The sequence below is a fragment of the Sphaeramia orbicularis genome, chromosome 17 (assembly GCF_902148855.1).
Source record: "Sphaeramia orbicularis chromosome 17, fSphaOr1.1, whole genome shotgun sequence".
Classification (NCBI taxonomy): domain Eukaryota; kingdom Metazoa; phylum Chordata; class Actinopteri; order Kurtiformes; family Apogonidae; genus Sphaeramia; species Sphaeramia orbicularis.
The window spans coordinates 6785694-6801591 of NC_043973.1; the positions used below are offsets into that span (position 1 = coordinate 6785694).

The 15898-nt window shown below is 41.2% G+C and overlaps 1 protein-coding gene across 5 annotated transcripts in view; it reads right to left on the bottom strand.

The window, feature by feature from the left end:
- esyt2a (extended synaptotagmin-like protein 2a) overlaps positions 1 to 15898 on the bottom strand; it is a 156057-nt gene that overhangs the window by 64157 nt on the left and 76002 nt on the right. For all 5 annotated transcript variants that reach the window (XM_030159732.1, XM_030159734.1, XM_030159733.1 and 2 more), the window contains exon 7: positions 7464 to 7553. In XM_030159732.1, coding sequence (XP_030015592.1) covers positions 7464 to 7553 — 90 coding nt within the window. The remainder of the gene's footprint in view (positions 1 to 7463; positions 7554 to 15898) is intronic.

Genomic DNA, 15898 nt, shown 5'->3' on the forward strand with positions numbered 1-15898 from the left:
TATTCTTCCGTTGATAAAACTGTTACTGCAGCCTAAACCGTACATGGTACGGTGGTGCAATTTGGAGGGTAGGTCCAGACCCCTGCAGGGACCTCAGACGCAAAAAGGCGCATATATTCACCAGTAGGGGGCGCTATAATCAAAGATAACGCGTTTTGGTCTATAACTCCCACACCGTATGTCGCACATTCAAAAACCTTATATCGTCGGATTCCCTGAATAGTACTAAATCACGTGAGCTAGGCCACGCCCATTTCCGCCATGACTTTTTTCCCCATAAAATCGCGAAAACTGGAAAACCTACTTTTTCGAACTCCGACTTGGGACTTTGTCCGATCTGCGTGAATTTTGGCACATACACTCTTCTCATGGACCTGATTCAAAGTTATTACAATAATTTTGTTTGGTTGAAAAATACGCAAATAATTAACAAACAAATTTCTGTAGCTAGCTAAAAAAATGCTAACTCTTACATATCTCGGTCCAAGTAAAAGCTATCAACACCAGATCTTAGATCCTTGGGTCTCATGTGACTCTGAGGGTATAAGCTGAATTTGGTGAATGTTGGCCACTAGGGGGCGCTGCAAATATAAAAAATTTATATCTCCTAAACGGCTTGACCGATTTCTACAAAATTTGTTGGGTATGATGGAGGGCCCATCCTGAGGCCATATCTTGAAGGTGGGTGTGGCTGAACAATGTGGGCGTGGCTTATTTCAACTTAAACAACAAACATTTCCTACAGCTGAACTGTTCTGCTGAGGGCTGTGAAATTTCTATGGACCCTATAGAATAGGACACAGATCTACCAGAGCAAAAACTGTGGATGTGCTCCACTAGGTGGCGCTATAACAGACAAATGCGCGTTTTTGCGTATAACTTCCACATTTTGAATGACACATTCATAAACTTTACATCTTTGTATTCCTTGGATAGAGTTGAGTCTTTTGACATAGGCCACGCCCACTTCCACTGCAAATTTTTCTTTCTAAGTCGCTACATATCAAAAACATACTTTTTCGAACTCCTACTAGGGTTTAAGCCCCATTGGCTTCAAACTTTGCACATACAATCTCCAGAGGCTTCTGATCTAAAGTTATCACAATCAGCTTGCTGCTGTAAAAAATGTGCTAGTTATAAACGAACAAATTTTTTTGCTAGCTAAAAAACACATATTGTTGCATATCTTTCTCAAAATAAATGCTATCAACATCAAACTTTAGTTACTTGTTTTAGAGATCATCCAGAGGCTCTGTGCCAAATTTGGTACAAATCGGAAAATAGGGGGCGCTATAAACAGAGAAATATCAAGTCACAAAAAAGTTGGTCCGATTCACACAAAATTTGGTGAGTATGATGTGGGGTCACTCCTGAGACCAGCTGTAAAGTTTGGTAATGATTGGTCAACGTGGGTGTCATTTGTTACAACAAATCCCAGTCCCACACATTCCTCCTTTTGCATTCCTAATGCATTGGTCCCATTCCAGTGAATGCAGGGAATCCGGCTCCAACTGTTCCTGCAGCCTAAAGCGTACATGGTAGAGCGCTGACATTTGGAGGGTTGGTCCAGACCCCTGCACGGAACTGAGACGCAAACAATTATATATGTCCACCAGCAGGGGGCGATAGAACCAAAGACAATGCATTTTGGTCTATAACTCCCACACTGTATGTCACATATGAAAAAACCTCATATCCTCAGATTCCCTGAATAGGGTTGAATCACATGGGCGTGGTCAGGCAGATTTGGGGGACGACTTTTTAACCGGCAAAATTGCAAAAACTGGAAAACCTACTTTTTCAAACTCCTACTTGGGATTTGGTCCAATCTCCTTGAATCTTAGCATGTATGCTCTTCTCATAGACATGATACTAAGTTATCAAAAGGGTTTTTTTTTCGGTCAAAAAATGTTAAAATTATTAATGAATAAATTTCTGTAGCTAGCTAAAAAAAATGTTAACTATTACATATCTCAGACAAATTAAATGCTATCAACTCCAAATATTAGATACTTGGTTAACATGTCACTGTGAGGGTATGAGCCGAATTTGACAAATGTTAGCCTCTACTGGGAGCTGCAAATATGTAACATTTTTATCTCTGAAACACCTTTACAGATTTCTATGTAATTCGGTGAGTATGATGTGGGGTCACTCCTGAGACCAGCTGTAAAGTTTAGTAATGATTGGTCAACGTGAGTGTAATCTATTCCAACTAATCCCAGTCCCACACATTCCTCCTTCCACTCTACTGGTGCATTTGTCCCATTCCAGTGAATACAGCGGCTCAGACGGTGGAATACTAACTCCAACTGTAAACCCTTATGAACGGGGCCCAGCCTCCACCAGCTCAGCCCCAGACCCACGTCCTTCGGGGACGACTTCCGTGGGCTCTGTGGGGCCTGGGGTCCGAGTGGGCGGGGAGGCTTGGCCCCCGTTCATAACTGCTCGCAGTTCTAGTTCAGTTTTATCTTCGTACTGTACCACACAGATAGAAATAAGATGCTAAACGGGTCAAAATAAAGCACTTATGCAGTCGGGCGCGTAACCGCGTAAGGCCACGGCGCGCACAGCCACACGCACAGGAAGGGCACATACACACAAACACACACACTAGTCATATACCGGCAAGAGGAGATAAGCTATGAACCCAAACATGAAGGTCCATGTAGATCAGTTCTGTCTTCTTCCCTTTTCGCTGTGGTTCTTTCATAATGAAAGCTACTTGTTAGCACTAAACTAAAGTTAGCGTCTGGAGGCTGAACTTCGGTGAAGCTGAACTTGTCCATGTGTTTCTGAGGCACAGAATGAGCAGCGTTTCCTTCCAAAGAGAAATAGTCATTAATCTCTCCATCCCGACATAAAAATAAAAAAGTCATCTTATTATCATCACTGTTAAACCTATCAGTCCCCTGTGCGTGTGTGTGTGTGTTAAACACCTGCAGACCCAGGACAGCAGACCCAGGACAGGATCGCGGAGTCACGTGGGGAAGTTACTTCAATATGACTTTTTCCCCCCTCAATTTTTCCATTTGACGGAAATCCGTCGTGGTGACAGAGAACTTTAAACCCTGAACTAGGTGTATCCCAGACGGTACTGCATGGTGCTGCAGAATCCTGTGGTAGCCGTTTTGGTTCAGGGTGCCTTTCACTCTGTACAAGTCACTGACCCTGGATCCAGCAAAACAGCCCCAGACCATCACACTTCCTCCTCCATGTTTGACCATTGATGTCACACTGAGGAACCATCCTTTCACCTACTTGATGGCGTATATAAGTCCTGCGGGATGAACCGAATATTTAAAATTTTGATTCATTAGTCTGCCAGACCTCTTCCTGTCAGCATTTCCCCCAGTTTCTGGGTGCCTTTTGATGGTAAAGAAAACTGTACTTACGGACACCTTGACTTTCTTGGCAATTTCTCTGTAGGACAGACCATACATTTTTAAGTGTTATGATGGTCTGTCTCTCTTCTATCGTTAATTGCCTTTTCCTCACCATTTTTATAGTAACACACTACTTTCTGCAGTACAATACTTTCAAATAATGCTCACAACGATATGGTACCAAAGTGTGTTCCAACACTACTTTTATGCAGACAGAGGGGGTTGTAAGTAACTAAGAAATGTTGGGACACCTGTAGGAATTGGTAGCACCAACTTTCGAGGCTTGATCAACCTCCATTGCTGCAGAACTACTTTAAGTTGTTAATCCATTTCTTGTTTGCTGAAAAAGGCCTTTTTGTATAATTCTGAAATGTACATTATTTTTCAGTTTTGTTTAACCTTACCTTTTTTTTTTTTACCTCTAGCAGTTCACTGCTTACCTTTGTACCATTTCAAGCTGTTCATTGGACTTGAACTGCTTGGATTTCAATATAAAACTGGAAAAATTGGGGTGTTCTAAAACTTCTGACCGGTAGTGTACTTCTGCTCATTTTTCTATGAGAGTGAACCACCTAGAGACATGAGTCTTTGCACCATGGCCACAAGTGAAAATTAAAAAAAACTTATCCTTATACAATAGAATGCTCAAACATTTGTTGCTGCTCACAGGTTTAATTTTTGGTGATTGATGAAATTCTGAAACCCACAAATTGTGACTTGCAGCTATATTTTAAGTTGTCTCTGTATTAACGGTACAAATGAAGGCAATGACATTAACATGCATAATAAATCATATCAGGATAAACTAGGACAATGGATAGCATGTGCATCTGATGGCATCACTCAACAACAAAGCACTTCAATAATGCTCCATGGTTACCATGCAGTGTGGTGAGGACATGTAATTACTAGAGCATGACCGATATGTGATTTTTGGGGCCGATGCCAATACCGATATTGGGGGCTAAAAAAAAAAAGCTGACATCCGATATATTGGCCAATAACTGATGTATCGGCTGATATATGAAATAAGAACACTGATATACACAGGATATATACTGTACATGGGTATGGCCACTGGGTATTTGCAAACAGCTCAAAAGTAAATACAGAAGGAAACATTAAAAAAGGAAAAAAAGGTGACTACAAACACAATTAAAAATAATCAAAACATGCATCATGTTACTAGACTTAATACAAGGGACTAAACTAAATTTAAGTACCAATGTAGCTGCTTTCAAAACATGCAATCCATAAATTACAACTAAATACATTAGTTGGAACCTTTTCAAATTATTTTAATGAAGACATTAATTTGCGAATTTATGAGCCCCGATAAAGCCTTTCATGGCAGTATGAAGTGAAATGGGATGCTGTATAATAGCCTTATATTAATGGTGGACATGGGAGTTAACGGTTGCAGATATCTTTATTTCACAAAGATGCAACTTACACAACTTTAAAACTGTATAATAGTCTTATGTTAAATAATGGTGACATAGAATTAACAATTGCATATATCTTTGTTTATTTCTACCGATGCAACTTTTACAACATTTAAAATTGCTGTTATACGTTTGCGTGAAAAAAACTAGAATGCTCTCCTTGACATGCCCAAACAGCATGTTTCTGTAAGGACGTTGTTGTCATGGGGCACTAAAGTGTAATGTTTTACAAAGTCATAGCTTTCCATGGAGTAAAAAAAATGTAGTTTTTCCTGACGTTTCTCTCTGCTGCAGCCGAGTGAGTGCGGGAGGTGGTGCTGCACTTTGTCGGTTGGTATGTTTGTGTGTGAGAGGGAGGGGAAGGGGCCAGGCACTTTTCTGGTATAGTGAGAACCATGACGTTTTGGTACCTCGGGTACTGGTCCACTGACTGATTTATAAGCAAAATAATCTTTTTTTTTATTGCCACTTACTGTCTTTTGCTCTCAAATCTCTTTTTGGTTACAAATCTGTTCTCTTTAATTGCAAATCCATTCTTTTTGATTGATGAATAAAGAAAAAAATGATTTTAAAAATTCATTAAAAAACTTGAACTTTGACCTACTGTTCCCAAAATGTAATGAGATCTATTCTAGGTCACTGGCAATCTGTAAACCCAATTCAACCAATAGTTTTGCTGCTAGAGTGTTAACAAACAAAGAAACAAACAGAGCCAAAAACAATACCCCTTGCCTCCCCTTCAGAGGGGCAGGATAATTAAATATTCAGTATTCATTTTACAGAGCCACAGAGAGCCACAGTAGAGGGATGAAAGAGCCATATGCGGCTCCGGAGCCGCCCAGGAATAAAAGTTGGGTTGACAGGAGGAACCTCTCAGTACTCCTCCAGACGGTGTGGTGAGCTCCAGCACGAAGATACCTACTAGCTGTTCTCTGATGATGCTGATACTGCAATGTCTAGTATGGTTATGGTTTGAATCCTCATGGCAGCCTCTTTATTGGCTACGACATAGTCAACACACTGAGTTTTCGCTTGGTATAAGTTATTCATAAGTTATCAAAATGTTCTATGTAAGTTATGTATATGCTCAAAAAAAAGTTCAACTTATGCCAGTGTTCTAGAGAAAATTTGATAAGTTGGCATGCCCTGCCTAAATCGTCAAGGTGTGGCCTTAAAAGGTGTGCAGGATCCAAACGAACAGTGAATAAAAAATTAGATCAGATCCCCACAACCAATGAGCTCCCAAGTAGATGTGGTAAATAAACATCTTCTTGGGAGCTCACATGTTATGCGGATCTTATCTTATTTTTTACCCATAAATTTTACTCTCATAGCTAAAGGGAAAATATTCTATCTAAAAATGCATAGTATGTTCTTATATGTGTATCACCCACCTTCAAGGCCTGTAATTCCTTTAGGTACTCCTTTATATATTTACTCATAAATCCTAAAGTGTTAATTATGTAGTTGACCACTTCAAAATTCTGTAGGCAAACCCTTCATCTAGTCATCTCATCATCAGGCTTAAAGTTGTATTTCATTTACATAATCAAATATGACACATACAACAGGTTTTGCTGTTTTAACTTTGTTGAGATCACTATATTTACAACTGTCAATGCCAATGACAAATTAAGCTATAAGAAATAACAGTAACAGTAGAAATTCAGGACATCTTTCTGAATTATTTAACCTAGAGTCAGCATATATAAAGAAAATAAAATTCAAGCCTTGAGGATTCCTGCTTTTAATTATGGATGAAGAGGAGACCTCATTATCAAAAGCAACTGCAAAGGCCCTTTCAGATGAATCAGGTAAACTATTCTAGTGCATGTCCTGTGGCCCCACCCACTGATTTAATCCACTGGTCTAGACAGCATAGTTGCCCCTGACAACACTCTGACAACTCCAGTCTAATATAGAAGATATGAGAGAAAATACCTTAACTAAACCCATACTAGGTTTGTAATGGAGTAATGAACTTTATTTTTACTCACATTTTCACCTAATTGAGGATATTTTAATAGGAATTTTCAATTCATCTCCATGTCTTTGAAGATTCTGATGTTGAATTGTTTACTGTGGGTGCCACTAGCAAATGCTGAATCTGGATAATGAAACATGAAGAAGCACAGGAAGGAAGACAGCCATCAGGGAGAAGGAATGTGCTGATAAAAGTGGAATAAACAGTAAGAGGACTTGCCCAAGTTGCATAGGTTGGCACTGGCCCAACTCAATAGTATATTTATGTTTGTTTGAATGACATGGCATATCCTATTGTTAGTCCAATTAAGTTCATACTGTCTGCTAGAACTTATACAGATTTCCTTTTCTATTGTCAGACAGATGGAAAAAGAGTTTTATTCTTTTACCTTGACATGTTTTGGGCTACACCTGTAGACTTCCTAAGAAGGGTCACTTGTTGTTCCTGGAGGATAAAACAGCTGACTATGACATGTCACAGGATCAACAAGTGACCCTTCTGAGGACGCCTACAGGTTGTAGCCAAAATATGCCAAGGTAAAAGAATAAACTCTTTTCCATCTGTCTGACAAATCAGAAAAGGAAATCTGTATATCCTATAGCTATTTTAATAATTTTGATTTGTAAGACTTACAGTTTGTGTACTTACTGGTTTCTTGAGGAAAAAGAGAGTAACTGCTCCAATCAGAGGCATGTCCCCCAGCAGTGGCTCCATCACCACTCTCATCACACCATGAAGCTGAATGGAAGACAAAAAAAACCCATTATGAACCAATTTGTTTATACCAAACTGATCCTAACATAGCAAACCCTGCAGCTCTTTGTCCACTTGAGTCTGGCTCCCTTCAGACCCCCACATTAAAATGTCCAACTTTTCAGCAGAAATAAATGAAAAGTAAAGAGAGCTTAGTAATACCCCCGGCCCTCTGCATAACACTTTGCCCCTCCTGTCACTGGTACCATGCCTAGCCCAAGATTAATTTTGATATTAAATTAAAGATAACTGTAAACGAGATTAAACTACAGGTGTATTCAGACCTACTTCGTTTGGTCCATTTAAAACTGACCAGAGTTCATTTCCCTGGAAAGTCCGGACATTTTTTTTTTGGTGTGAACACAAACATGCAAACTCTGATTCAAACTAAACAAGCAGACCAAGACCACGGAGAAGGGGTGGTCTCGGTCAGTTTCCAAAAGGACTCTGGGCCAGTTCCCTTCTGGTGTGAATATAACCAGCCTCAAACCGAAACAAACCAGGAACCATGTGCCTTTTTGTACTTGACAAGCCGTCGTAGCCATATGGCATTGTGGGTAATCATCAAAACTGGAAGTAGCTGAGCCACATTTGTAGCCAGAGCTAATAGCAGCAGCCATGAGCCGTGGACAGATGTGGAGCAATGAGGATACTGAATGTCTCATTGACATTTGGTCAATAGTCACATAGGACCTCCATGTTGTTTTCATCAACATCCGGTGTCTCTGACTCACCCCTGCCCCAGACTTTTCTGTCCAATGTAGCGCAGTTTGTCACTGCATGCTTCCGTTTACAAATTTTAGGCCACTAGCAAAAAGTGCAATGAGAATGTGATCTGACCCAAATGAAAAAAAATAAAGTCCACATTCGAGCGGAACCAAATAAAGCAGGCCCAAAGGACTTTCCAGGTGTGAATACATCCTATAGTACTATCCTTTTGGGTAATTCGAGCCAAACCAAGACAAACATTATTCTGTCCAGTCTAAACTTTCAATCTTTTCAAAAACTGTTCAAAAAATTCATAAAAATTCCTGGCACAAACCATAAACTGCTGGTCTAGAACTTTTCTTAATCTATAGCTACATACTCCAAGTTATCCTATACATAATGTTATGTCCATGGAGTGTACAGGGGTGAATTGTCAATTAAAATTCATTGTTTATGCCGGCTTAAAGTGATGAAAAAATGAGAGTGCGGTCACTGTGAGTGGCAGACAAGTGCCATTCATGTCTGTGGCTAAAGCAGGGTACACACTCGACCAAGGATGGCAATCCCCAGATTATTTTATGTTTTATAAGATTATTTTATCAGATTATTCTGTGGTCTGAGGTGTGTTGAGAGTGAATTTGTCCCGATAATCGGCTCCGAAACAGGCCGGTGCAGACAATCGTAAATATTAAACTTGTTCAATATTTACGACAAAAAATCTTCATGTGTGTGGGAAAAGCCAACGACTCCCGAGTAGATTCCTGCACAGGTCCACTTTTCCAAACCCACATCCGCCCGTACCCATGTACATTAGACCCGCAACCTGACCCGACCCATGATTAAAAAGATTTTCTACACATAACTCACTTTTAAGGGCTTCATTTTTGCCTAAAACGCATGCTATCATTCAATCACTGTGCTGCTCAATGACACCTGTGGCCAGATGCAAACAGACGTGAAGCTCACTTCAAAATAAAACTAGATGTGGATCAACCATGGTCAAATTAGATGATCATCATCATTAAATGTCCTGCAAATTATTTTCATCCACAAATTTTTATTCTTTCACTTCCTTGCCCGCTACCCACCCGCATTTCGTTTAATTTTACCCAGGCCCATACCCGCAAAAATACTTCTCTCTCTTTTTTTTTTTAAACTCATCTCCACGTGTTTTTGCAGGTTAGCTGACCCTCTTTTGTGTGTGTGTGTGTGTGTGTGGGGGGGGGGAGTGGGGGGTGTTACCCGATTCAAGAGTCTGCTCCCAAGTCATACTGTTTCTTCTTCTCTGTTTTTGTTAGATCACATTAGATTATGCGAGATTTCTGGCTTGGAGGGTTAGATTCTTGATCGGTGGTGGGACAGAATCGTTATGTGTGTTATGTGCTGTGTTGAGATTATCTGAGCACACCACACACAGTACAATCAAAACTGTTCAATGCTTGATTGTTTTATCTTCATATGTGGGGTCTGTACCAGATAAAAAAATCTCTTCAGATTGAGAAAATCCTTAGGTGTGTACCCCACCTAACTCGTATATTCATAGTTTCTGTTTATTAAATAAAACATGTTTTATTCCTGACAAGCCATTGTACTTTGTGGTTAAGGAGATGTTAAACTTCCTACAAATGCAAATGAGAGGAATCAATATTTTTTTCATGAGGTTTACTGGTGCTAGCTTAGCTTCATTTGCTACACAATGCAACTCTTGACCTTCTCTGTACTCATTAGCATCCTCAATGCATATACTGCATCTGCTGTACTCTTTCTTGGCATGAAACCATACTGCTGTTCACAATGCTCCCTTCTGCCCTTAGCCTAGCTTCCACTACTCTTTCCCATAGCTTCAACATATGGATCATCAACTTTATTCCCCTGTAGTTGCCACAAATCTGCACGTCTCCCTTGTTCTTAAATTACAGCACACTTCTCCTTCATTCCTTAGGCATCCTCTCACTCTCTACGATCTTTTTGAATAATCTCATGAAAAACTCTACTGCCACCTCTCCTTGACACTTCCATACCTCCGTAGGTACATCATCAGGACCAACTGCTTTTCCACTAGTAATGAGGATGAGACTGCCTATGTCGAGACTGAGACAAGACAGAGTCTTTGAAGGATTAAGACCGAGACAAGACCGAGACCATTGGTTTTCAAATGCAGTCGAGATCAAGTCAAAACTGAGCCTTTCAGGAGCCAAAACCGAGTCTTTGAGGAATCGAGACCAACACCACAAAAACAAGTCAGTTTTCATAATCATGACTTAATATCACCCCAGTTAACAATCAACAGTTAGGCCTACAGACAAAGCTAGACTGGGAATTGTTTATAGGAGCAGTTTTCGTTATTTATCACTACAAATATTGAATATCATTTTTCGAATGGATGCTTTGTTTTAAACATGTTAATTTAAATCATTCAACAAAACAATATGTTACAAATCAACAATATTTAGTTAACAATGAATTTGCAACACATCACCAGTGATATACTCTCTCAACCCAGTACTAGGTTTCTAACCTCTGCTCAGACTACAGTATATTCCAGACAGATTTGCTTTCTGTGGAGATTCACACAGCACTGTCTAGAACACACAGAAGAGGCAGCACCATGGCTCTTCAACCAGGTCCTTGTATACTTTCTAGAATTAAACTTGAAGTATGTGGGTCATTGATATTAATCATAAGCAAGTTGAAAGACGTTTATTCTGCCTTTCTCGTTACCCTTTCGAATAATCGCACATCATTCAACGAGCTGTGCAGTGACCTGGCAATCAACTGGGGTGGCACTGTCACTTGAGGTGTCCAATCAGGTTCCTGAGGTGGTCAGTGTCAAGGGACGATTCGAATCTCCGGACGAATGTGAGTCGTGCATACGCAAACATCGTCTGGAGACTCGGGCTCGGCTCTGAAGTAAAAGTTAGCTCAGCACCAAGTTTAGCTCAGCCTAGCCTTGGACGGCGGGATCTGGCAGGCGGAGCAGAGCCAGTTTGGCCCAGTCAGACCACTCCTCTCTGTCGGTCTGGATACACTCACTCACTGAATGGTGTGCATCACAGGGGATTTAGAAGCGGGTATAAGCAATGCTGACTGCAAAATAAGTAGGTATACCCTGGACAACACCAGCGGCTGAAATGGAATGGAATGGAAATCTGTTGGTCTCGAGGACTCACTCTTAAATTACGAGTCCTTCTCCTCCCACTGTGGTCTGAGACCAAGTCAAGACCGAGTCCTTGTCAAGTTGAAGACAAGACCAAGACATCAGAAAATGGTCTCGATACCAGACTCAAGTACTACAACACTACTTTCCACTCTTCATCCTCTTTAATGCCCTCCTCACTTCAGCCTTACTAATCGTTGCTACTTCCTGGTCATACCGCAAGATGAGTACACAAAAACCATATGGCCATAAAACTGAAAGTGAAACTTAAGATGCTTATAAGATGGGGGTCAATAAACAGTAAGACGGGGGAGGGGCTGGGAGGAGATGAGTAATGCAACGTATCTCTCTGTCTTTCTCAAAGTGATTCTAGATATAGAGTTAGATGTCCAATGTGAATTAAACAGCATTGAAAAAATAAGATTATATGTATAATGTTGTTTTGGCCCCAACCTCTTATTTATGGGGAAGTGAAAGCCCAAACCAAGCCTTATTATATCACCATTGACATTGTACTGGCGCAATACTCAACAAGTAGTTTCTATCTGAAATTGCATGAAAAGAATCCTTTAGGTGCTATAATTTTCAAAATTTTCACAGGGGAGGGCCTCCTGAACCACCCTTTACATGATCTGTATTCAATGTGAGTTGGGTGGTCAGGTCCCACAGACCTTATTGCTCAGGGGTGTATGATTTCTTAATTTGTTCCTATGCAGACCTGCAAATTGCTGGATGTAGGTCCACCAGGTCAGGTCATGTTCCTCATGACCTGACCTGAAGAAACAATTTTCAGGCTTGAGATGTATTTTTGCAATCACCCCTGGAGAAGTATTAGACTAGAACAAAGATGCAATCACATTACCCACATATATTGCACATACCTATATTGCACAAGACTCTCACAGATAGCTAAAAGAAACATGCTAGCAGTAATAACAATGACAAAGAATAAAATACTGCAGATAAGGTAAGGTCAAAGATAAGAGATAAGAGATGACACCATGACATTATTGTACAATCCAGCTACTTCTCCACGAAAAATTATTCAAAACACTGATTGAGGTGGGCACGAACGAGTTTTAAAAGCAGTTCAGTTTAGATTGGGGACTCTGTATCACCTACCAGATGGTGGCAGTTCATATTAAGGGTAAAGGATGTAGGAAGGGTCGGATAAGGTTGCTGCGCCAGCCGGATAACTGACTGTTCATAGATGGAGAGCAGGGAAGAGTTTTCAGTCCTCCCTACACCTTCATGGCGGTCTGCACCAGACAAGCAAGTCTAGATTAACTGGACAGAGAGATTACAGTACCAGACTGACTACTATACCAATAATGCTCTCTTAAATAGCCTGATAAAACAAAACATGATCTTCTGATCAGCACCAACACCCCTGAGTCATAAGCCAGAGCAATTTTATTGATTCCGCAATATATATCCTATTTTATTTCCCCAGAAAGTATCGATTTTTCAGCCCCATTCAATCCCCCGTGTTCCATTGGCACTCTGCTCGTAGCTCATTTCCCCCGTTGCTTGCAGGAAGAGCGATTAGGGTCAGCCCCCACCCGCCCCCCCCCCCCCGCCCTAGTGTCGCTGCAAGTGCATATTTTGTAGCAAGTTACCCATCTAGATAGTCTCTTTACACAGATGCGATGTCTTTCTCTTCATGTATACGCCGTCAGAGCTAAGAAATTCTGGAGAATAGCGGCGAATATAAATCCAGCACTTTCATACTCAAAAGCAGATGTGTGGGAGCACTCGGGTTTAAGAAGAAGAGGAAGCGATCCAGTGCCACAGCAAAATCATGCCGCTACACCATAGATTTCATACAAAAAAAATCGATCACCAATCACATTGAGCATAAATGAGCATTAAGTTTCACTTTCACTTCCACAAGTGGCACGGTCCGCATCACCCCGAACCCCATAGTATTATAAGTAGAAACTGGCTGAGCCCTGCCGCCCCCTCCCCGACCGACCGAATCGCGCTTGTGTGCACCCCCCCCCAACGCCCCCAGCCGAACATGCGTGCTGTGCACTCCCACCACTCCCCAGATTACACACACCACACCAACAGATCACTTACACAGGAAACACTGTGTGAGTTGGTTTGTTCCTTGTGATACTGCATTTTTCAAAGGCTTGTAAGCCACAGTTTGCACTGTTTCAATAAATCAAACTAATTTTCTTATCACATCTTTGATTCATTTTGTCCAGCATTTGCAGATGTAGACTCTCTGTCCGTCAGAGCCATATATTGTGTAATTGATCGCTGGCTTTCAGTTTCAGTTCAGTTAATTCCATCCAAGTCAATCGGAACACTCACAAGATGTCACAAAATCACTATCCCTTTAAAATCTTTCAGAAAATGATGTAAGTGTACACAAATTGTATCAAATCGTATCGAATTGTGTCGTTGGCCCAGTATCAGATATATATTGTATCTTGAGCTGAATACTGCGTATCGTATTGTATTGTGAGTTAGTGTATCGCTACAGCCCTTACTGAGACTGCGTAAAAAATACAGCCTTGGCTGTAAACGAGAACACAAATTAATAACGTGTATTTCCCAGCTAAAGGTTATCTAAGTGAATGCCTAGATACCTGTAAGAGCTGACCTGATTGATTTTTTCATCATGAATTAGCATGGGGTATGATCTAGTGCGTAACTAACAATTGTGTGCCCGTGACAGGTTAACGCTGTGGGTCTTAAAAAAATAAAAGTATCTGAAAATTTGTTGTGGGTGTGGTGTCTGTGTGTGTGTGTGGGGGGGGTTTATGTAGGTGGGGGGTGGTTCCATAAGTGCCATAACTGGCATGAAACTAAAGTTTGGAGTCCGACTCCCAGCTTCTATTCCTCTCTTTACTCTGGAGCTTACACAAAATTTCCACTTCTAACCTATATCCACTGGCCCCCTGGAATGCTGGGCCCCGTGAAATGTGTCATGTTTAACCCCCCCTTTACAGCGCCCCAGCCTTTAGGGGTCCAGTGGCCCCGCACCCCACACCGTGACCACTGTATTACATGCAAAAAGAAAAGAAGTGCTTTAACTGGTAACAAAAACATACACAGCGCACAAATCCAAACTAGACGAGTGCAGCTCCCTAAGCACTCTAAGTGCAAGGAAATGCATATGCAAATTGGTATGGGAAAAAATAAAAACCATAAAAAGACTTAGGGCCTGATTTAACTAAGATTGCAAATAACGGGCGCAAACGTGTTTGCTCGCACTAAAAAAATGTGTTGAGCTATTGATTTACGTGTCATGGGAGATCAACTAAGATTGCCTGCACAAATGACAACAGGGGCAAAGTCTTGGAGACCGTCCTATTTAAATGTGGATTTTGCATGTGGTACTGGTTGTAGTCATGGAGACAATACACTATAAAAACTGCTCTGGGATACCCAAGTACTCATGAATATGAAGTTGCTCCTTTTCCACACAGAGGGGAGGATAGGTATTTCTCTGTTGTTGTTTATCAGTGGTGAAGTGTGTTATTAGTGAAATATATAACTTCTCTATGTATGTTGCTCTGTATGGTGAATGAATACTTTTAAGCCCCTGGGCATGTAAGAAAACCCTCCGCATCAGTGCTTATATAGCCGGTTCAGGAGTCCAGTCACAACACCGTGGACAGTGCTGTTTGTGTGCGAGTGTGTGTGTGTGTGCAGTGCTCGAACCTATCCTGTACAGTCACCCGTGCGAGAGAGAGAGACACGCCTCTCAGAAGTCGGGTCCTGGCCTAAAGTGTGTGTTTACTGCCCTCGCATCGAGTCTCTTCTTTTCATATGCTAGACAGCTAGCTAACACGTGTGATATAGGCTCCAATGATGACAAGATAGTCCTTTTCTCTTGTTTATTGTCTTCCGACATCACTTTTAGAACATGTAAAAAGACAAATGATGTCCAAGGCGACACATGTTGAGACAAAAGTACTATGTTCTGCACAAACCCACTTCTTCATTACATTTCCGTCATTCAGTATTCCTCGCACATGCGCTGAACACTCTGTGCAAAACTCAAAAACACTGTTTATATTTTACCACAAGAGGGCACCAAACCATTACAGTGAACACAGTTATTAAACTTCATCTAACTTAAATGTACAGGCAGATAGGTGTGTGGGGGGGGGGTGTATGTCTCATTTTTTATTTATTTTTTTCTTCCATCATTCCATAAACGTTGACATGAGCAGAACAGATCGGTTCTCTGCGTTGCCTTTGGTTGCGCCCATGCCACCTCCTCACCACAACAACTGCAGCCAATTTTGCGTGAAGCTGTGCCAGTTAAAACCTGCCTTTCAGACGCACTAAATATAGATGAAAAATCAGCCACCGCAATCAGTTTCAGGTTTGGTAAATCACATTCCATTCCATTTACACCCATTATCTTCCGCTTTATCCGGGGCCGGGTCGCGGGGGTAACAGTCTAAGCAGGGACGCCCAGACTTCCCTCTCCCCAGACACC